This window comes from Pelobates fuscus, chromosome 1, assembly GCF_036172605.1.
Source record: "Pelobates fuscus isolate aPelFus1 chromosome 1, aPelFus1.pri, whole genome shotgun sequence".
In the NCBI taxonomy this organism is placed as follows: domain Eukaryota; kingdom Metazoa; phylum Chordata; class Amphibia; order Anura; family Pelobatidae; genus Pelobates; species Pelobates fuscus.
Window position 1 is genome coordinate 78,208,106 of NC_086317.1, and position 23,239 is coordinate 78,231,344.

Sequence of the window (23,239 nt, forward strand, 5' to 3'; positions counted from 1 at the left end):
TGATATTGTAGCATAGCGCTAGTCCTGATAAGGACTTTTCCTCCGCTGGATCTGTGAAGAGAGGAACTCAGGAACAAGGCGCTGAAATGTGAATAGTAAAACTGATAGTTCTGGGAGTACAACTGTTTTATTTAGCTCCAACACAGCCTTTTATTCACAGACCCCCAGCATGAGGTCTCCATTCAAAAGTACACAAGCCCCTCCCAGGCATTCCATTGTCTGAGAGATAATTGAGTCACAAACTAAGTAACTCAATTATCTCTCAGTTACAGGAAAATACATGAACATACATAAAACACCCCAAAAACAGTAGTATTTTACAGAAACCCCACAAGTCTTATACCCTTGAATAGCCCGGATCTAAGCACCCAAGTTGTCCAAATAGCACTCAGATCCGTTTGGTAGAACGGAATCACCATTCGGGTAAAGCTCTGACCAACCAGCAACGAGGCGATGGCCCAAAACTATTCCAGAGAAATTAGTGTGGCGGCCGGTCTGCTTTCAGGGGTTCCTGTGCGAACACCAACGAATGATCCCTCTGGCTTTTAGGGAGTGAATGCTCCCCCCAGTCGGTAGTTCATATCTCCCGAACGTCATTCGTCTAGTTGGTCGGGAAGTAGGACGGGAAGCGGTACGAACTCCGCCTGCATTCGTGTACTCGCATGGCCGAAAATAGTTCTAGGTGTTCGACGACCATGTACCGCTGCCTGTGTTCGGGAGACAAAATGGCAACTATACACCAGAACACGTGCTTTCAGTTACACGAATGACCATCCACTTGAGTTAATCACTTAGTTTGTGGTTAACAGCCAGGGGAGGTCGGTGTTCGGGGAGGTATAAAAGGGGGACCACACACCATCCATTCGGGAGACGAACAAGGGGGTACGGACAACCGAACAAAAGGGAATGAAGCGTGCTACAATTGTATCACTTACAATAATGTTTTAATAACAATACAACCATAGTAACTTATGAATTTAAACCATTCAAATTCACGTACATTCAAGCGGCAAACACCTAATGAACCTCTTTGTAAATGGAAGATACATACAATAAAAGTAATTTAAGATGATGTACCTTTATTTGTTGGTTATATTTGCAAATAAATATATCTGATATTTTTAAAGATGTAGCATTGGAAATGATTTAACATTTTATTATATCACACATATGTATTTTTCAAAATAAAATTATTGAAAATATAAATAACACAACAAATATTGTGATATTTTGCAGAATGATAAAACTATCTTTGGGGCATTTAAAGTATATACATACCATTAAAAAAAGGCTATGTGGCTACAAATTGGTTGTGGTAATAATCCTTCAGTGAAAGTGGCCAGCAACGGCTATTCTTTGCACTGCAAATGTTTGAAAACTGTTTCCCACACTGCTTGATAGACTTGTTCATTTGGTTTCAAAGTGCAATTTGTATGAATTTTGGGTGATTGTCGGGTCATCAGAATTTTAAAACTCTGAAGCACCATATGGACGTATCACAAAACAAATGACATGGACAATCGATGAACAGTTTAATTCGAGTCATGATCCAGAGTTTCATTTTGCGCCAAAAAAAGATACGATTGATGGAAAAGAGATGATTCATGGTTAGAGGACTTCCATCAATTTTAGTCACATATTAAGTGAGAATATATAATCTTATTCAAATATTATCTTTGTCAAAGGTCTCATAGTGAGGTGAAACATAGTATTTTATAATTTGAGGATTGTATTAAAGTCTGCATGATACCATCTGTTGTGCGTCTGGAGTCATCCTGAATATTAGTTGTACAGAAGTAGTCGATAAATATCTTCACTTTCAAGGTTACCCATCATCACTGGTAAAGGTGGATATCCTTTGTAGGTGTTGTAATGCACACATAATCAGGGGAAGGCATAAAATGGGATAAGGCCATCCAGCATTTGATTTCTTGGAAACCTGTTAATTTTTCTTTTTTGGGGCAAAACAATTGTCAAAAACTCCTTGCACTTAATTATGTGTCAAATACATATACATTCTTAAATAAACACAACTCACCATATATTGTGAAAAACAAACACACGAATAAAGAACTGAAAATGTGTTGAATATGAAACTCATTAAAAAAAATCATCACTCTAGAAGCATGCAGTAGCCAATGAGCACTGTCAAAAAAACAAACAAGAAGTCCTCCATCAGCAATAAGTGATAGTCCCCTAAACCCCTATGTTATGGGATGTGGGATAATACAATGAGCAAAGGGCAACAAAGTCCTCCCGAGCACACACACTCACTATGAGTTGGTGATTGTTTTCCCCCTTAAATTTTATTTATATTTCTATATTTGAAATTGATTTCATGACATTTTATAAAAACATTTTTAGCTATATTTCTATTGAATAAAAAGCATAACAAATAATAAAAAAAAATCGACAAACAAACACAAATATGGACATCAACTCTAATAAAAAAAAAGTACAACAAAATTAGCAAATTTTGAGGAAACATTACATTAAAACAGGTAACTTTGGTAATTTATATCACTGAAATCTGTACAGATACATTTTCTTTACCTTTCTTATGTGAGATTTATTCTGGGACTTTCAGCTTTAAAAGGCATTATCTTCTTTGCATAATTAAATTTTTTTATTTCAAAGCTTTGAAATGTGTTCCAAACAGTATACTGTATTAAAATGTCCCTGATCAGACTTTTCCATCACATCTAAAATGGGAATATTTTGCATACCATCCAGCAAATGAAAAATGTGATGAATTATTAGACATGGATACACAGAAGCTTATTGGAAAACCTGTCCTCTGATCTTACCAGACGTCTGCATATTTGCACCTGGTCATTTAATGTGCACCTGAGATTTACTGACACATCGTCCTATGTAAAACTTTTGTAAACTAACGGAATTTTGTATGTATCTCTACCTATTTGGACTCTAACCGTCTACCAGGTTAAATATTGGTTTAATAGTGGCATGGATTCACTGTCATAATAACAAGCCCAGTGTCATAATAATATCTTACTGTAATAACTAATTCCAAAAAGTAAATTAGGGAACTTATTCAATACTACTGGGAAATCCAGTAGCTTACTAGAATTTTAAGTAATGTGAAAACAGATAAGGAAGGAAAATACACCCAATGAACATGTGAAGATTGGAGAAGAGAATTGTGACTTTTGTCCTTCACATGCAATAATAATAATGATAATAACGACAGAAATTATTTTTTTCTAAACCACTACACCCTTATTAACCCTTAATAGGGAACACATTGGGTGGACTGCAGCACTGTAACATGGTTGTGTAAGACAAAAGCAAGTGCAAATATACAAAATAAAAAACATACAAAATTAAATGTTCTCTATTAACGGTTAATAAGTGGGTAGAATTTTAGAAAAACACCCATCTCTGTCTTATTAGAGATTTTGCCTTTTAGCTGAGAGAAGCAAGATTAATTGTTAGTGTAGGACTCACCTAAGAGGTATTGCCTTGATGTGGCAGGGGAGCTTACACCTTATTGGCTTGAATAGCTAAAGTTATTTACATGCGCATGGGGATCTGGGATAGTGTGCAAGTAACTTCTTTCTTTAATTTGTTTTATTGTATGTAATGGGGCTGGTGTGTTCCTAAGTCATTACTGCTGCTCAGGAGTAGTGGGAGTTTGAGCACAGGGCTAAATTTTGTATATTTGTATTTGCTTTTATATCACACAGCCATGTTACAGTGCTGCCGCCCACCCCATGTGTCCCCTATTAAGGGTTAATAAGTATGTAGGGGGTTTAGATAAATACCCATTTCTGTCTCATTAGAGATTTTTCCTTTAGCTGAAAGCAGTAAGTTGAATTGTTAGCATAGGACTCACCTAAGAGGTTTTGCTGTGACGTGGCAGGTGAGCTTACAATTAAACAGCCATTGGAGAGATACTAAAAAAAATTTTTTTTTAAATGTTACAATTCCAAGATAACTGGAAAGGTTGGGAACTCTTTTACCAACAATACAATTAACACAACATGTTAATCTGTAAATTAATTGTAACTTACGAATTAATGTTGTGCACGGGAAGTGTACTATAATTACTTTATTACTTTTTACTTTATCTACCCTCTACCACCCTCCCCCTACTATACTCAATTCCTGCTTTATCAACCTTATTAATCACCTCACAGTTATACTCCCTCCCCCCGACCCCAAAGGTAAAAGCTCACGGTGATCTTAAACTGTAAGCGTAATTTTATTAGGATCATACCTGAGCAAGATATCGAAACCTGACATGTTATATAGCTAACAAAACAGGAGCCCACCCCTGGGCATATCCATTGCAAGCATTGTTTCAGTAATTAAAAGTCTCTTCTGTAACAGCGTTTACTCAAATACCTAATTGTTATCAAAATGTTTTATTATCATAAACCATGCTTAGCAGCACACACCCATGCATCTTGTAACAGAAGGTTTTCTAATGACTGTCAAACTTAAAATAGGAATGTAACTATAGTTGATCCTGTGATACTTTGTTTTAAAGGTGACCAAAGCTGGTCCGGAAGATATACATATGTTTATGTAGTTTGTTACTTAATAATACTCATATGTTAAAAATTTTGATGTAGATTCTTTAACATACATATTTTTATACAACTGTTTTTCAAATGAGGATATTTCCTCAATGTTTGTTACCTTTTACCGATTTCTTTATTTTTTGTAAATCAATAAAAATTATATATTGGAAAAAAAAAATCATATATTTAAATGTGCATTGGGATAGTGTGCAAGTTGCATTGCTGCAAGAGTGCCCTCTTGAAACGTAATAGCACAACGCATGTCTTCTTTTATCTTAATGTGGGTATTTACAAATAAATGACGCAGTACAGTGAAAACTGCATGTCTTACTAGAGAACCGAGTCTTCAAACTGCCACGAATGCTCAATAAAATAACTTATCTCCATTTCTGCACTTTCTATGCATCGTTCTTCAATTCTCACTTTTCACAGCACCCAGCAGCTACTGTGATTTATACAGTCTCTTCATGCTGTCTCTGTGTTGGCCTGATTCCTCTGCAATTTATAACATTTCATGTTTATGGGTACTCTATGACTTGAGTTAAATATCCAGTTTTCTGACTACATTTAGCAACTCTGAATCAATGCTACCTGCTCTGACATTAGGAATATTTCTCTTGATTACAAGTCTTTGTTGACATGATCCTCTAGAAATGTTGATTATTCTCGGTTATTCTTTGGTAATGTGTTTCTACTCATTCTCTATGGAGGCGAACATCTCAGTGTTTTAGTACAGTGTTTGTACAAGTGTGCATCTCTGGTGTCTAGGCTCCACTAACCAAACATCTCACAACACAGCACGTTCATAGGTGACATATCATCAGACGTATCTTCTAGAACACTGTATTCAAAGTATTTATATCTATCCAAATATATATGATATTCAGATCCCAGAACAGAGAAACCAGTCAAAGCTATATGCAACCCTTACTGGTTAAATGGTTTGTGATTATCTTCCCATTTTTCTAGTTGTGTATTATGAGCATGCACATATTTACTTGGTGGTACTAATTTGGTTAGATGATCTTAGTGACTATGCCACTGTTCTACAACATCAAATATATATATATATATATAAATATAAACTTTGATATCTGCATTCTGACATTTTTCATATAAACATTAACATCTGACTTACACATTGTCTCCAGGCATATCATTTTATTGGTTATCTAAACTTGCCAGTTAATGTAGAAAATGTTCTGGTTGTTGGGTATGGAGCCTTCCTATAAAGCATTATATTTGAGAACCACCACTAAGCATAACGTCAAATCTCAAATCCAGGTAACCGTCACTGCATTGGGCACCTCCAGACAAGCTCATCTTGACTTGAGTATACAAATGGTATATAAATGTGCCATTTATCAAAGATGGCAGTTTTGTGCATGATATGTAGTATAGGTTTTCTATGTCCTTTCCAACATGATAAAAAAAAAAAAAAAAAAAAAGCAATCGGACCCTGATGCAGACCTAATATTGCCATGCGTTATGTATGACACCACTAGACCTCGACAGCATGTTGGATTTAATGCGACTCCATGATGCAAACTAGTCAGTGCCAAATTATTACAATTCTATCTCCGTTCACTCTCCTTATTCCATCTGATCTCCTGTTCTTAGACATTTGTTTCATGAATTTGAATCTCTGGTGGCTGCCTGTACTGTAAGATCTCCTGACATTGTCTTTTGTAATCACCAAAGGTGTGTTCTCTATTACAAATATGCATCTCCATGCTCCTCAAATCCATCTACTAAAGTCATTCTGAGAAAACCAATATATCAGATTTTTCTACCATTTAACTCTGACTATTTGCCCCTTCAAGAAAAGGAAACTTTCAATATCGTATTAATGTGTTTTCCCTCCATCTAACCTAACATAGGAAAAAATAGAAAGCATTGTGCCTAATAATTTATTATTTTTGTAAGAACTTTGCATGTTATACAGTGCTTATTTTTAATTACAACACACATCTCTTAATTTGAAAACCAAACATGTCCTGTAAGAAAAAAAACACATGATTGAAAAATAACATATTTACATAAACATCTGACATGTTATTTTGAGAAATTGCATGTTGGGCTTTTTTCCATCGTTACAAAACTGCTGTTATCAGTTTCTTTTCCAGTAATTGGTTATGCTCAATCTAAAACCAGCCTGATGTTAACACCCGGCATAATTTAGCGGTAGTCACTGCAGGATTAGGTAATAATGGACATCTCTTCTATGTCTCTGCTTTCCGATAATGAACTTACAACACTTCTTAGAAATTTGATAAATTCCATTCTTAAATCTTCAGGGTCTTCCTCAAGGTTGGAATGTGCAAGTGTCAATCTGGAAAGTGCAGAGGCTGTGAAAAACAAGTACAGCACGGTATTATTATACTGTTACTAAAGATCACACACAAAAAATGATGACCTGTAATTTTTATTTCACATTTGTGGTCTAGCTTAACATCAGAATAATTTTAAACAATTGCGTGAAGTATGCTTTTTAAATTACATACTTTTATTTGTCACCGTGATCATTGTTTTACTGTGTCTAAACAAATATAAATAAACATTATTCTATTCAATCCTTTTACTGCTGATCACAATGTTAATAATGTGATCAGAGTGAACAGTACACTAGTACTGCTTTGATTTTTTTTATTGGGGGGGGGGCAGATTTTTATTATTTTAACTATTTTTAGTTGTTTTTTTAACCCTTTCCAATGCCCTAATGGCGGTATAGTGTATCAGAGCATTTTATCTTACCAATGCTGGCCTTTTTTTTTTACCCCACTTTTATTAAAAAAAAAAAAAAAAAAAAAAAAAAAATATATATAACAGTTTTAGAGCTAATCTTAGAATTTTATTCTGTGATCAGTCGTCAATTTTGCTTTTTGGGTTTTGGGTTCTGCAGCGGACAGTGGCATTGGGGGGAGGGGGAGGGGGTGTAGAGGGACTGTTAGTCAGGTAGAGAAAAAAATGATTTCATCCATTAAAAAGTCATCATGTCCAGTTACTACACTGCGGAGAAAGCCAACGCCATGTTGATGCGTGAGTCAGAAGAGAGTGACTCCTTTGAGCTGACAGTGAGACACTTACTGCGTTATATGTAAAGCCCCTAGGCGAGCCTTCTGGTGATGGTGCCCCCGTGACCCTGAAAGGCCCCCATTTTGCCAACCACTGGCATCATAACTAGAATTGATCATTGTGAGAAAGAAAATTATTTTAGCCTGTTTATGATGGATGGCATGTTTGAGCTCATGGCTGCGCAAACTAATTTGAATTCCAGCCAGCATTTCTCACTACAGTAGCAAGAATATGTGACAGCACTTAAGGAGGTTCTGGGAACTCATGCTAGTAATGCGGATTGTGAAAAAAAAAATGGATTGGGAATTACTGGCACAAGCACCCCATCCTAGCTACCCATCTTTTTCTGTGAATTATGAAGAGGGATAGGTATTAACAGCTTCTTCCATTTCAGTAATAACACCCACTTTCCACCAAGAAATAAACCACAGTATGACTTTCTACATAAAATTAGGCCCCTAATTGATAACTTGTTAAAAATTTCAGAAAATTACACCCGATCAAATTATCTGCATTGACGAGTCCCTTTTGAAGTTCAAGCAGTACATTCCATTAAAGCAGGTTACCTATTTAATAATATTTTATAAGTTGTAAGAATACAACACTGGGTAATAACTGGGAATTTTGCATTTATGCAATAAAAGACATTCAACTAGATCCACCAGGCTGCCCTGATTTTGTTGGAACCATCAGCAAAATTGTATGTGATCTTCTCCTCCAATTAAAGGAGCAATATAGTGTTAAAAACACATTTAAGGTGGCCCTTTCCCCTATTAAAAAGTTAAAACTTACCTCACCCTCCTCAATATTGATGATCTGAACATATCCAATGCTTTCCCATAGGAAAGCATTGGGAGGCTTTTGCGATTTATTTTAAAATTGATTTTACCTTGATACTATAGCCTGTGGCACAGTGCAGAAAAACCATAACAGTTTCCCCCAGAAGCTGACCGCTGGCAAAAACCGCAAAAGGACAACAACTGCTTTGCGCCATGATGAGGTGCTGGCCCTTAAGTACACAGATAGAAAGGACATGTACATTTTTTCCACACTTCATGATGAGTGCACAATGTCAGTCTGCAGAAACAATAATTAAACAAAAAAGGAGAATGCACACCAGAACCCACAAGTAATGTATAACTTGGTTTAATAAAGCAACAATAGGTTTAAACATACAAATAACATATAAAGTGACAAAAAATAGGCAACATGTAAAGAATGAACAATAATAGTTTACCAGATTTCTCACAAGCCTAATAGGGCAGAAACACGAATCCAAAATAACCCCCCAACGTTTCGGCACCACCTGGCTGCCTTTATCAAGGGTGTTTATAAACCCTTGTGTTTATTAGAGGGTAAGTCTCCTCACAGATAAGTGCAACGTTTCGTATCTATATCGCCTTAATTATTACCCTCTAAATAAACACACCATCATAGACCTTGGAGTGTCGCCTGTGTTCTTTGCTACTTTGTTTGACTTTGACAGAGTGCGGTGTCATAAGGGTGTTTATAAACATAAAAGAGCAGCCAAAGGGAAGCAACTAACTCTCCTGGAATTCACCCTGCAGCTTCGGTCAGTTATTATATTTCACAAGAAACAATTCAGCACCTGCACTACGGTTACGCTCAATCACTGGTCATCGACCTGGGAGGTGCCCTGTAAAGGCAGATGACACCGCACTCTGTCAAAGTCAAACAAAGTAGCAAAGAACACAGACGACACTCCAAGGTCTATGATGGTGTGTTTATTTAGAGGGTAATAATTAAGGCGATATAGATACGAAACGTTGCACTTATCTGTGAGGAGACTTACCCTCTAATAAACACAAGGGTTTATAAACACCATTGATAAAGGCAGCCAGGTGGTGCCGAAACGTTGGGGGGTTATTTTGGATTCGTGTTTCTGCCCTATTAGGCTTGTGAGAAATCTGGTAAACTATTATTGTTCATTCTTTACATGTTGCCTATTTTTTTGTCACTTTATATGTTATTTGTATGTTTAAACCTATTGTTGGTTTATTAAACCAAGTTATACATTACTTGTGGGTTCTGGTGTGCATTCTCCTTTTTTTGTTTAATTATTGTTTATATTGGTATTTGAGGGAGTACCATTGAGTAATAGCACCCAGGTGGTTATAGTCTTTATTTACTGATTGTTTCTCCATACTCTATTTATTATAAGTCTGCAGAAACAATACACAAATCGAGAAGCCAAAGTGTATTGTTGAATAAAACAAGCATATGGAGGGAGTAGATTTTGATGATATGCAGCCATATCTTGTTCACCATAAAACAAAGACCTATATAAAAATGTTGTCACCTGCTTTGTCTAGATTGCAGTATATATACTGTACAAAAGAGCAGCCAAAGGGAAGCAACTAACTCTCCTGGAATTCACCCTGAAGCTTCGGTCAGTTATTATATTTCACAAGAAACAATTCACCACCCGCACTCTGGTTACGCTCAATCACTGGTCATCGACCTGGGAGGTGCCCTGTGAAGGCAGATGACACGGCAATCTGTCAAAGTCAAACAAAGTAGCAAAGAACACAGGCGACACTCCAAGGTCTATGATGGTGTGTTTATTTAGAGGGGGGTAATTAAGGCGATATAGATACAAAACGTTGCACTTATCTGTGAGGAGACTTACCCTCTAATAAACACACCATCATAGACCTTGGAGTGTCACCTGTGTTCTTTGCTACTTAGTTATTTTATTTTGTCAGCCCATAATCCCTCATCATTGCAATCTAAACATTTAAAGACTGTTGAAGACACTTCCCTAGTAGAATCCCACCCACTGCCCACAAAAAAAGTCACCCCAGAAAAATAGGCGTTAGTGGATACTTTACATATTATTTCCCTTACCTGGCCTATGCACGTCTGAATGTTTTAAAGTGTACCATACAGAGTTAAACTATTAATTCAAAACACTCTCTATGTGACTATCTATGTTATTCTGGATCATTGTACAACATAATACAAATATGTGTTTTATTGCAGTAAAAACTAACAGTATTTTGACATTCCCAGTTAAAATGCCATGCAGAACTTGGAAAATAACACTCAATCATGACTCAATTTCTTACACGTTGTTTTAGATGTTATTCATATTGTATTATGTTTCATATATAAATGAAAAAATTTAAGTTTTTGCAGTGTCAAACCAAAAATGTTCATCTTTAAAGTTGTGTTACACTGCCACCTAGAGTCCATACATTCATGTTGCAAAATTTTACTTTTCGCTCACTACATTTTCCTTTCTAATAGAAGGTTCATCACAATGTGGTTACTGTGCAATGGATTATAGATTTTATTTAAGAAGGGTTATGCACTAGAACAGTTCAGTGTACTGGTTCTGGTGCACAGAGACTGTCCTTGCAATCTCTCAATTGTAAACATGGTCTTTTCTGAGAAAAGGCAGTGTTTACATTCATCTCTAAGAACACCTCTAGTGGCTGTCATTCAGTCAGCTACTAAAGATGCTTCCTATTGCTGTCCTGCAATCTTTGCAGGACCGAAATTTGGCATCTTCACGCTTTGCATGAAGACACCAAATTTTCCCATGCTCATTGGTACATTAGAATGTTGTCCTGCTTTTTATGTATTTTTTAGGTTTCAGGGTATGTTTGTACTCCTAATGTTAAGGTGCTCCTTTAATAATAATAAAAAAAAAAAAATCATAATGCATTCTTTTAGATTTTTTTCCACCACTATAAATTTGGCAGACTTCTGAAAAGGAATTTTCTGCTACAACTGGTGTCATTTAGAAAAACTTTATGTCTAAGCCACTTTACAAATACAATCAAAATAATGATGGGAATGATCTCCCCTCTTCAGAAAACTCTGATAAATATCCCCTGTGCAGTCTGCGTTGCTGTGAGGTAAATTTAACTTGTTTTCTGGCTGTTTGGAAACACACAGATTGCTGGTTATAAAACAATCTACTAGGAAGCCTGTGTCCATGCATGTGTTGGATAAAATAAAATAAACAATTAAAAACAGAGTTAGATTAAAAAGCAAACAGAAACTGTGGTGGATTTCCTTCTATAACAGTTTACATTCCATGTAAGAGTACCACTAGCAAAACAATGTAACTATTTTATATTTAAAGGAATACTATAGCATTATGTGTATTATTGTTTATTCCTAATGCTATAGTACCACGGTGGCCATTTAGGTGACTGTCCCCCACCTGCAGGAAGGTGCATGTTACTTAACTATTCTCTCTCGCAGTGCGATCTCGGCCATTCTGGCATGCCTCCTTTAAAAAAACCTAGCCAATCCAATGCTTTCCTTGCATTGGGAGGCTAATGTGCATGCACTGCAAAATGCCACGGTGCGCTAATCAGATGGACTCTCTGGGACTATCTGATACACATAGCAGAGTAAAGCTCTATTTGTCTGAGTGACAGCCGAAAGGTAAACCCTGCAATTAAATCATTGCTGTTCAACAGAATGGCAATGTTTTCAACTGCAGGGTTAAAATGGGGGGAGGAGGCATGGCACCCAGACAACTTATTTGAGATTATGTGGCCTGGGTGCCTATAGCGCCCTTTTAAAGTTCAGTTTTATTCACTGGATGCCAACGAAAGCAACAAATCTAAGTCAGTGATCTACTTGGTGAGGAGGCACAGTGCTCATATCGCTGCAAAAGCTAATCTCAAAAGAGGGAAATGCAACATTAATCATATAACTTTTCTATGTTTGTAGGCAATAAAAATGTGGGCATATTTATATGGAATAAATTACTAAAACCCACTGTGGAATTATTCTAAATTAGACAGGAATTGGAGGCTCTCCAAATTCATTAGAATTAACTTTAAGTCGAACCACAACAACTCAGTAACATATTCTCACACGGCAAGGGTAATACCCTCTTGGGCACTAGATAAAAATCACCAATATGTGACATTTTGCTCTGACATCACATTAATTTGGAGTTGCGACATCCAGTGTAGGTGTGCCACAGGCGGTAAAGTGACACCTTTCGTTAAGGCCTCACTATTAGAAATGAATGCCTCTAAAGATTAATTATGACATTCCACCTATGAGCTGAAGAATGGAATATACTTACATAAATCTGGGCGTTCTCCATCATCACCTGATCCAGGCTTGTGGTGAGCAATTAGGAGGCACTGATTTTCCTGCAATCGTTGCTTCTGTATAAAGGTGCTGTGCCACATGTCAATCTCCTTAAGGTGACTTGGAATGTCAGGATTAAAAACAATAATTACCCCATGGGAATCCTTCATTAAGGCTGGCCAGCAACTTTCAAACCTATTTAAACAGCAGAGAATCATGTGTTATTTGTACATTGTCTAGAACTTCTTTAAAGGCTAAACATTCTGTAAGGAAAACATAGCATACAGTCATAGATTTAACAATGTATTATTATAGGCTTTCTTTGAAGACTTAAAGGGACACTCTAGTCACCATAGCAACTACATCTAAATTAAGTTGTTATGGTGCCAAGAGGCCCCCAAATGCACTCTAACCTTACTGGGTTAAACCGTTCTTGAACAGTTTAACCCCAAAAGTTGCCTTCAGCGCTGATCTCAGTTACAGGAAACGCAGAGTTCCACCGAGCAAGGGGACTGTTGGTTAAAACATCAGCTGACCGCTCTAGCCAATCAGCAGCGCCCCTGCCTGGTGGAACTTTACTCTTCTTGTAACTGAGATTCAGAACCTAGAGATTGGCGCCGGATGCAACTTTTGGGGTTAAACCATTTGAGAACAGTTTAACCTCTTAAGGTAAGAGTGTGCTCAGGGGCCTCGTGGCACCATAACAACTTAATTTAGAAAAGGACAGAATGCATTATTTCAAAGTAAAGTAAAAAAAAGTGTGTAAACAAACACTGTTTACTGGATGAAAGATACATGGTTTTCTATAAATCTGATCCATTTTGCAGGACAGTTCCATCAAATTTATTGGCAATATTTTAATATACTAGCTATAATATTTACAGTTCTTAGATGCGAAGATCTGCACAAGGCCAGAGGGATAGCATGAGCTATAAAAAATGAATTACAATTGCCAGCTCTATGCCTTTAGTAAATAATATGTAGAATTACTGGGGGCTGTGGTTATCCCCAAAAATAAATAAATAAATAAATATATATATATATATATATATATATATATATATTTACATATTAAGGCATTAGGTTACCAACAACGATATATACAACTACAGCCACTCTTGTCACTTTGATCTGAGGAAAATCCAATATTTTGAATGGGGTTTATGATGGGCAAAATGATTTTACAGCATTACCTACTGTAAGAAAGTTGTTTTTGCACTGAAAAGACTCAAGATTTTCTGGGGAACGGGAGGTAGCACAAAGTATGAACTAAAAAGGTGACAATAATGGTGACACACATATATTTAACAAATTATTTTTTTTGATAAATCGGTGTTTGCAATTGTTTTATATCCATAAAAGCAGATTATTTTTGTGTATTTTTTTAACAAAAGATAAAAAGGTTAAGCAGTAAAGACAATGTTTTTTACAGCCTTATTATTGCCAATATTAGTGGAGAATGAGCGTCCTCTTGCAGGCAGAGTGGAAGTTAAGCACGTCTGTCGCCAGCACGCTGATGACAGATGTAAAACATGGACAGAATTGACATTAGGCAGCCTGGAACAGAGTTATGGGCAGCGTAAATCACATGTGTCGAAGGTGTAACTAGCTCCTGGCACACAAGTGCCTATTTATTTGTATGTGCAGCTTTTCACGCTGAAAGGCTGCACATAGAGATTCCTACCACCAACTCTTTAAATATTGGTGTTTGAAAAAAGCTTGTAATCGCTAACCTTAGAATGAGCTATTTTATGGCTAAACCTGAGTAATAAGAAAGGTCGAAAAGGGTTGTAAATGAGAGGTTTCTTAAATAATTGTCTGCCCTTGATATCTCCTAGTTTAATCATTTTCACTTCATTTATTTAACCCTTTTCCCCATAGCTCATTAAGTCTTACTGTAACTGCAATGGCACACCTTTAGAGTGGCCCCCAGAGATGTTTTAACATGGTCTATCGTGCTATACTCACAAAAACGACTCAACGTATATATTTACACTCAGCATTCCACTTACTTGTGATCTCCTCCACAGTCCCATAGTTCAACTTCACAACCAGGGCCTTTTTTCTCATTTACACTTGGACAGTCGAATTCTAGAATTCTGGAATTAAGAACAATTTTATCTTATATTATGAAGAGCTTGAGATGAATAGACTACACAGTTTTATAAAATGAATCAAAACATGTAAAAGGTTTTGTTAAAATGTTAAGTTTTACTAAATATGATATGAATCAAATATTAAACAGAAAAAAATCTGTCAGAAATACACGCAAAGAAGAAAGTAAATTGAGGAGCTTCATTTTGCTGAAATTAACTGTATACAGGTATACAGGCATTCCTCTTCTGCAACTGTCACTAGTCTAATACTATCCTTACCTTTTTGTGTCATTTTACCCCACTCCCTCTAGCATGTAAGCTCATTGAGCAGGGCCCTCAACCCCTCTGTTCCTGTGTGTCCAACTTGTCTGGTTACAACTACATGTCTGTTCGTCCACCCATTGTAAAGTGCTGCGGAATTTGACGGCACTCTATAAATATCATAATAATAATAATAATAATAATAATATAAACACCAACTTGTAGCATTAGATCAGCTTAAATCTACAATAAATCGTTGAGTGCATTCCCACCTCAAATGGGATGGAGGAGAATTAAACCCCTAATAAAGCTGCAAAAAAAAGGAGTAAAAAAGCAGGTTGACCTTGCTGGTACCCTGATCGGTATAGCTAGCTTTTCCTATAATAAACAGCAACCGATAACATACTATGGAATCAAACATTGGAATGGGAGTCTGATTTCTCATTGGACATACCAAGTTGAACAGAGGTAATGTGTTAAATTCCCTTCCCATTTTAAGGTATGACTACATGGAATAACACTTTCAATAAGATTGAATTCAAATGAATAAACCCATAAACTGGCATATATAGCAAAAATAAAATAAAATACCAAGCTGTTTTGTATCAAAAACTCAGGTCAAATACCATAATATCCACATATAAACCAAGAAAACCACTTAATCTGATTTGACATGGTATTAACTGATAATTAATAGGGCACACACACTCTCCAATAATAAGTGAACACATTAATGTCTAGGCCATATGGTTTTCATGTAAATCGAGCATATACATTTTTCCACATTAGAGAGCATGGAACCAGGAAGCCCGTGTTTTATCCTCCTACATAAATATATAAGTGGATTATCCATGTACTTAAGGGAATATTTGAACTGGCATTGGTCCATACACATTAACAACAAGCCACTAAATTATAGTATTCTGCTTACAGAAAAGTTACTAATTTCCTCTTTGGGATCTCAATTTCCCACCCTACTTCTCCAACTAAGTGTCCTTCAGAATCTTCTTATTCAATGTAGTCCCTATCTACCGTTGGTGCTGAGGAACAGATTAGTGTTGGAATACATCTTTTTATTCCTAACACTACAGAGTTCATTTAATTAACCCCTTAAGGACTGAGCCAAATGTACACGTTGTGAACAAAACAAAACGTAAACAAAACCTGGCATTTGCGCTATATGTCTGTCCAACCGTAATTCACCTCTTTTATATTAAATGCATCCCCCCTTAATATATATATCATTTTATTCAGGGGAAACAGGGCTTTCATTTAATATCAAATATTTAGCTATGAAACATAATTTAATATGAAAAAAATGGGAGAAAATAAGAAATGTTGTTATTTATTTAGTTCTACATTACATTTTAACTGTCAATGTCATAATACTGTTTGCTTTTACTGCAATAAAATACACATATTTGTATTCAGCAAAGTCTCACGTGTAAAACAGTACCCCCTATGTACAGGTTTTATGGTGTTTTGGGAAGCTACAGGGTCAAATATAGCACGTTACATTTGAAATTGAAATTCGCCAGGTTACGTTGCCTTTGGGACTGTATAGTAGCCCAGGAATAAAATTTACACCCATAATGGCATTCCATTTGCAATAGTAGACAACCCAAAGTATTGCAAATGGAGTATGTCCAGTCTTTTTTAGTAGCCATTTGGTCACAAACACTGGCCAAAGTTAGCGTTAGTATTTGTTTGTGTGTGAAAAATGCAAAAAACGCCAATTTTGGCCAGTGTTTGTGACTAAGTGGCTACTAAAAAAGACTGGATATACCCAGTTTGCAATACCTTGGGTTGTCTACTATTGCAAATGGTATGCCATCATAGGGGTAATTTTCATTCTTGGGCTACCATAGGGTCTCAAAGGCAACATAACCAATCTGGCGAATTTTAATGTGAAAAAAATGAAACACAAGCCTTATATTTGACGCTGTAACTTTTGAAAACACCATAAAGCCTGTACATGAGGGGTACTGTTGTACTCGGGAGACTTCGCTGAACACAAATATTTGTGTTTTAAAACAGTAAAAAGTATTGCAGCAATAATATCGTCCGTGTAAGTGCTGTTTGTGCGTGAAAAATGCAAACAACGTCCCTTTTGCTGGCGATATCATCGTTGTAATACATTTTACTGTTTTGAAACACTAATATTTGTGTTCAGCGAAGTCACCCGAGTAGAACAGTACCCATGTACAGGTTTTATGGTGTCTTGGAAAGTTATAGGGTTAAATATAGTGCTAGCAAATTAAATTCCCTATACTTTCGGCATGGGTTGTCAGGCAGGTCCCGCTAATTGTAATTAACTAGGATACCTAGTTATGTAACAATATTACATAATATATATATATATATATATATATATATATATATATATATATATATATATATATATATATATAATTTTTAAAAAATATTTTTATTTATATATACACAATTGAAGAAAAGTAGAGGCTGCACTCACGGACTTTGGTTTCAAATGTAAAAAAATCGGTTTTATTCCATGTATCAAAATCAACGTTTCGGTCCACACAGGGACCTTCCTCAGGATAGAGTGAATAAAAAAATTTATTTATATATAGGTATATATATAGTGATATATACATATATATTTATGTATATAGATATATATATTATTTCGTTCTACGTGTATTTTGAAATAAATATATATTAATATGACAATACAGTTAGAACGAAATAACACACATCTATATATGTTTTAATTATTTATTTTTAATTATTTTTTTAATTTTATTTAGCGTATTTACATTTTTTTTATATTATATATATATATATATATATATAACAATAATTATATATATATATATTTGATCAGCATCAGTCTACGTGTAATTTGATATTAATATATAATTATATATATTAATAGTAAAATACACGTAGACAGTGTATATATATATATATATATATATATATATATATATATATATATATATATATATATATATATATATATGATCTAAGTATATCATTTTTTTTTTTTTTTTTTTTTTACACTGATTTAATTTTATTTTATTTGAATTCAGCCAGCAGGGGGACTAACTGTCATTACAGTTAGTCCCCCTGGTGGCAATGCCTCAGCCAGCTAACCCGGCCATGTGATTGTGAGGTCCTCGCAAGGACCTCACTCTCACATGGCCAGGGGGGTCCCCAGGAGGACGGACGTGCCGCGTGGGATCGCCGGCGACCGGGTAAGTTAAAAAATCAAACAGAGGGTGTACTATTACGCCCGGCGGCGTTTAGAGCTGCTTAAAATAGGGCGTAATAGTACGCCCTCCGGTCTTAAAGGGTTAAAGATGGAAAAAAACAAACAAAAAAAACCCCCACAATATGTCTATAGTTCCTCAAAATACAGCTCCGTGGCAGTATCAATAAACCCAAAAAGCAGCCACTCAGTCATTTAACCCCTTAAGGACACATGACATGTGTGACATGGCATGATTCCCTTTTATTCCAGAAGTTTGGTCCTTAAGGGGTTAAGCCACTCAGAACATGGTAATCCTGCATCAATATTATTCATAGCAACATGAACCTTAAACAGAGGAAATTAAATTAATTTGAACTGATAAAAGGCTCATCGGAAGCCGACAAGTGTTAAAGGGACACTATCGTCACCAGAACAACTACAGCTTATTGAATTTATTCTGGTGTGTAGAATCATTACCTTCAGGCTTTTTGCTGTAAACACTGTCTTTTCAGAGAAAAAGCAGTGTTTACATTACAGCCTAGTGAGAACTTCACTGGCCCCTCCTCAGATGGCTGTTAGAGATCCTTCCTGGGTCATGGCTGCCTAAAATGCATCCAAACATTCAGTATCTCCTCCCACTGCATGCAGACACTGAACTTTCCTCATAGAGATTCATTGATTCAATTCATCTCTATGAGGAGATGCTGATTGGCCAGGGCTGTGTTTGAATTGTGCTGGCTCTGCCCCTGATCTGCCTCTTTGTCAGTCTCAGCCAATCCTATGGGGAAGTATTGTGATTGGATCAGGCCACTACTTCTGATGATGTCAGAGGAAGTTCACAGGCAGAGGCAGCAGCTTCAGACTTGAATACAAGTACGATTTTACTATCTTTAGGAAGGCAAAGGGGGCTGGATAGTGGTTTTCATGTTTGTGTTCCTGACCCTATAGTGCTCCTTTAATAAATAAATTATACGTATCATCTGAAGTCTTCTTTCTTCTTAACTTCATTTGTTGTCCCAAAAAAAGCCAAATAAAAAAAACCTATAATCCTGCGCAACAACATTTAAAAAAAAAAAAAAAAAAACCTGGATGCAAAAATACAAAACCATGATGCAAACAGATAAATTCATCTTCGCCCTATGAGGTCTTTATAAAGGCTTTCAAATGCTTTACATTCTTATTAGATAATTTTTCCAGCGTCAAGTATTGAGAAAACTGAGACTTGTCTGACAAAGGGCTTTAAAACCAACCAATCAGAGCGCTCTAATAAGATGCTGCTCATTTGCGCGTCCCGACCTTATTTAGCTTTAGTATATAGGAGAATTGGCATTGCAATCAGAATTCTGTCTTTTCCACCAGATTTTATGCAACCAAACAAAATCTTGTGTTTAATGAATAATTGTGAGTGAGTAATGTGCTCCCTGTCTGACTGCTCTAGAACTGAAGAAAAATGATACACCTGGGAAATGGGAGTCCTTAGGGAGGCAGCTTAAAACAAATAGGAGTATTTTTTACAAGATGCTCCAGTTGCGTCTCTCTTTTTAAAAGGAAAAATGGGAAATCGTGCAGGTAAACACACCGCCGATCATAGAAGGTTTTGTTATTTACATTTAAATGATGGTTAGTATATCAATAAATCCTTGAAGAAATAATTTTTAAAAAATCTGACAGATGTAAACTTTAAAATACTGGCAACTTACCTAACACCTTGAGTTGGGTTGTATTCTCCACCTATACTTTCGGTAGCATCTGCCAAGAAATTAGCTAAAACTGTTTTGCCACACTGCATGTAAAGAAACAAAAAAATAAATAAATAGTAATCACTTAATTCAATCACATGTATTAAAAACACAGCCCCCACACCCACCAAAAAAAAAAATCAAGTTAGAATTTTACTGCCATACAATGCCTTAAGTATGCGTGTTTCCCTTTGATCTGAAGCAATTAGTGAACACTTGATGCAAGGAAATATGCAATAGACTTTCAAAAGATAAATACACATCAATGACATTAGTGATATTCCTAACATTATAGCCCTCTGGTCCAACCAGACAATAAAGGGTTAAAAACCCTTTAATCACTTACCCTACTCCAGTGCTGGTGTCCCTCGCATGCGAGTGCATTAGGCCCTCCCCATAGGAAAGTACTACGGGGATTTCAATGATGCTGGATGTCCTCATGCAGAGCATCAGGATGTCCAGTGTCAGTTAGGAGGCCTAAAGTCCAGTAAAATCCCGGAAACGCCTCTTATATCTGTCTGGTAGACAGCCACTAGAAGCTGTCTTAGTGTTGTAATGTAAACAATGCAGTTTCTATAAAACAATAAATAAAATAAGGGGAACCTGAACACTGCACCCAGACCACTTCAATGAGCTGAAGTGGTCTGGGCGCCTAAAGTTTCCCTTTACTGTATCCAGGGACGGCGCCACCGTTAGGCGAACTAGGCATTCACCTAGGGCGCTGGCCTGCTGGGGGCACCCACCAGGATGTTTCCTGGTGAGCTGCCTGCCCGTCGAGCGGCTCTTGAGCCGTCCTCAACGCTGGGCCGATCCTCAAAGTGCCTGAAGGTGGGGGCGCCAAGAAGAGCCCTGTCACAGGGGGGCCAGGAGGTGGCCATCTGGCCCCCCGATTCAGTGCTAGGTAAGACAGAGCAGGCACCTGTTTATCTTGATGGCAGGCGCCTGCTCTGCCAACAAATGCCGGTGACATGAGGAGAGGGGGGCGGAGAAGGCAGGCGGCGAGGGAGCTGTTCTTGCAGCCTCTCACTCCTCCCTTGCGCGCCCTCTGTGATGCCAGGAGCCAGAATATGACATCATTCCGCAAAGGCATACTAAACAGCGCGCTGGAGGAGTGAGGAGCTGCCCCACACTGGACCCCAGGGAGGGAGAGACTGGATGGGCCTCAAAAAATAAAATTGTGTGAGTCTGTGTGTCAGTGAGTGTGTGAGTGTTTGACTGTCAGTGTGTGTGTGTGAGTGAGTGTATGTATATCAGTGTGTGTGTGTGTGTGTGTCTGTTAGTGAGTGAGTTTCTGTGTGTGTGTGTGTCTGTCAGTGAGCATGTATGTTAGTGAGTGTCTCTGTGTGTCAGTTAGTGAGTGTATGTCTGTCAGTAAGTGTCTGTGTGTGTCTGTCAGTGAGTGAGTGAGTATATGTCTGTTTGTGTGTGTGTGTCAGTCAGTGAGTGTATATCTGTCAGTGAGTGTATGTCTGTGTGTCTGTCAGTGAGTGAGTGACATGAGGGGGCGGCAAAATGGATCATTGCCTAGGGCAGCACAAATCCTTGCACCGGCCCTGAATGTATCATAGTAACAACACTGGCATCTGCATTACTTTGCATGCAATTATGCCCACTAGAAACAGCTGCCCCATTATTGCATATGTATATTATTAAAGATAATGTAAAACTATAAAGCAAATTTTCAAAAGTGCATTATATAGTATAACTGCCCACCTCCCCAAATATACATACATATACCTACATTCACACACACACAGTGAGAGTGCTGCACATGACAAGGAGCCTGAGTGTGTAGTTTTTATGACAATAATACTAATTCCACATTAAAGCAAATAAGTGACATCCATACCTCACTGGGTCCAACAATAAGCACTTTTGCCTTGAACATTTTACACTAGGTGTTTCTATCAGCATGCACAGAATCAATATGTCCCAAACAGCAGGGTGACTATTACTCGGGCCTGTGCACGGATACTGAGCCTCCAATACCACGCTCTGTCCCAGCAGCTAGTAAGCGGCTAATCCCCGCTCTCCCCCAGGCTCTGGATCAACGCGGTGCCAGGACTTGCCAGGCCTTCATCTCCGAACGCGTCTCCAGTGTTGCCATGACGAAGAGAACTCTACCTGCCGATTGGCCACATGCCGTTTCCTAGGAGACCGCACGAGGTAAACAGCAGTTCTAGAATTCAGCGGCACATTCGACGCCTACCCAGCTTCATTCTCCCTGTAGCGGCTGCCCCTAGCGGCCCACAGCAGGGCAGAGCTAGTTAGCATTTTCATAGCCTGCCTCCTGGGCTAGGTTAATGAAGTATGCATTTTTGGAATTAGATTAACATACGGTATATGTGACATTTTCGGCCTAAATAGTCGAAGTGAAAACAAATGTATTTCAATTTTAATTTTTTTCGCCTAAATTTGGGAATTAATATTAAATCTCCAGCAATTAACACCAAAAACCTTTCTCTAGTTTTCAACTGATAAAAATGAATGAGATCCCTTGTTTTGAATATGTTCTGCAGATAAGCCATTACAAAATATGCAATCTCTCTCCACCCCCACCCGCTAAAAAACCCAAAACGTGTAATTCCTTAGTGTCCTAGATTTTACTATGTGTTCAGTTTACTGTCATTTTCTTTTCTTTACATTTTCACAGCTTTAACTAAAAGTACAACTATATCATAGACACTATATGTATAATTAGTATAAATTGTATAATATATAATTTGTATAAATAGTTTTTTTTTTTTTTTTTTTTTAAAGGACAGATAGTTGTTTTCTTCTGGTATCCTACATGAATACATAAACATATTTCAAAGTAAGGTAAGAAATTATTTTAATATTTACAAAAAAAAATACCGCAACTGAAGAAATTGAACTGATACCGGAGAAACTGACGGAAGCAAAGCACAGAGAGATGGACACAGGTTTCTTCAGGAAGGAAGAGATTCTTTATTGGATCACCGATCGGGACTCAGAGGGACTAATGTCACCAAAATACAGCAAGTTCTGAGCCCCGGACAATAGTGCAGGCTCCTTATATAGGCACATAACTCCTCCCATATTAAGCTCCACCCGCACATTCTCTTGACCAATCAATACAAATAAGAATTAACTTCCTGCTTGACCGCATGGCCTGTCCAGCACAATGGAGGAGGGGAATACTACATCCTGTATTCTTGCACATGCTCCGTACACTACTGATCGTATCTTGCCTCGTGCAAC

The 23,239-nt window shown here is 37.1% G+C and overlaps 1 protein-coding gene across 1 annotated transcript; it reads right to left on the reverse strand.

The window, feature by feature from the left end:
* Positions 1–6,451: 6,451 nt before the first annotated feature.
* IFT22 (intraflagellar transport 22) lies at positions 6,452–22,134 on the reverse strand. The gene is made up of 5 exons (XM_063444102.1): positions 21,867–22,134; positions 19,979–20,061; positions 14,720–14,806; positions 12,700–12,902; positions 6,452–6,895 (listed from the first exon to the last, which is right to left on the reverse strand). The coding sequence occupies exons 1-5, from the start codon at positions 21,903–21,905 to the stop codon at positions 6,747–6,749; spliced, it is 561 nt and encodes a 186-aa protein (XP_063300172.1). The 5' UTR covers positions 21,906–22,134; the 3' UTR covers positions 6,452–6,746.
* Positions 22,135–23,239: the final 1,105 nt, after the last annotated feature.

What these genes read in the sequence shown, in the direction of transcription:
- IFT22 (XM_063444102.1), bottom strand. Translation starts at nt 21,905, where the DNA reads ATGTTCAAGGCAAAAGTGCTTATTGTTGGACCCAGTGAG. An exon ending in TTATTGTTGGACCCAGTGAG is followed by an intron (nt 20,062 to 21,866) that starts GTATGGATGTCA and finishes CTTTACATGCAG; the next exon opens with TGTGGCAAAACAGTTTTAGC. An exon ending in GACTGTGGAGGAGATCACAA is followed by an intron (nt 12,903 to 14,719) that starts GTAAGTGGAATG and finishes CTGTTTAAATAG; the next exon opens with GTTTGAAAGTTGCTGGCCAG.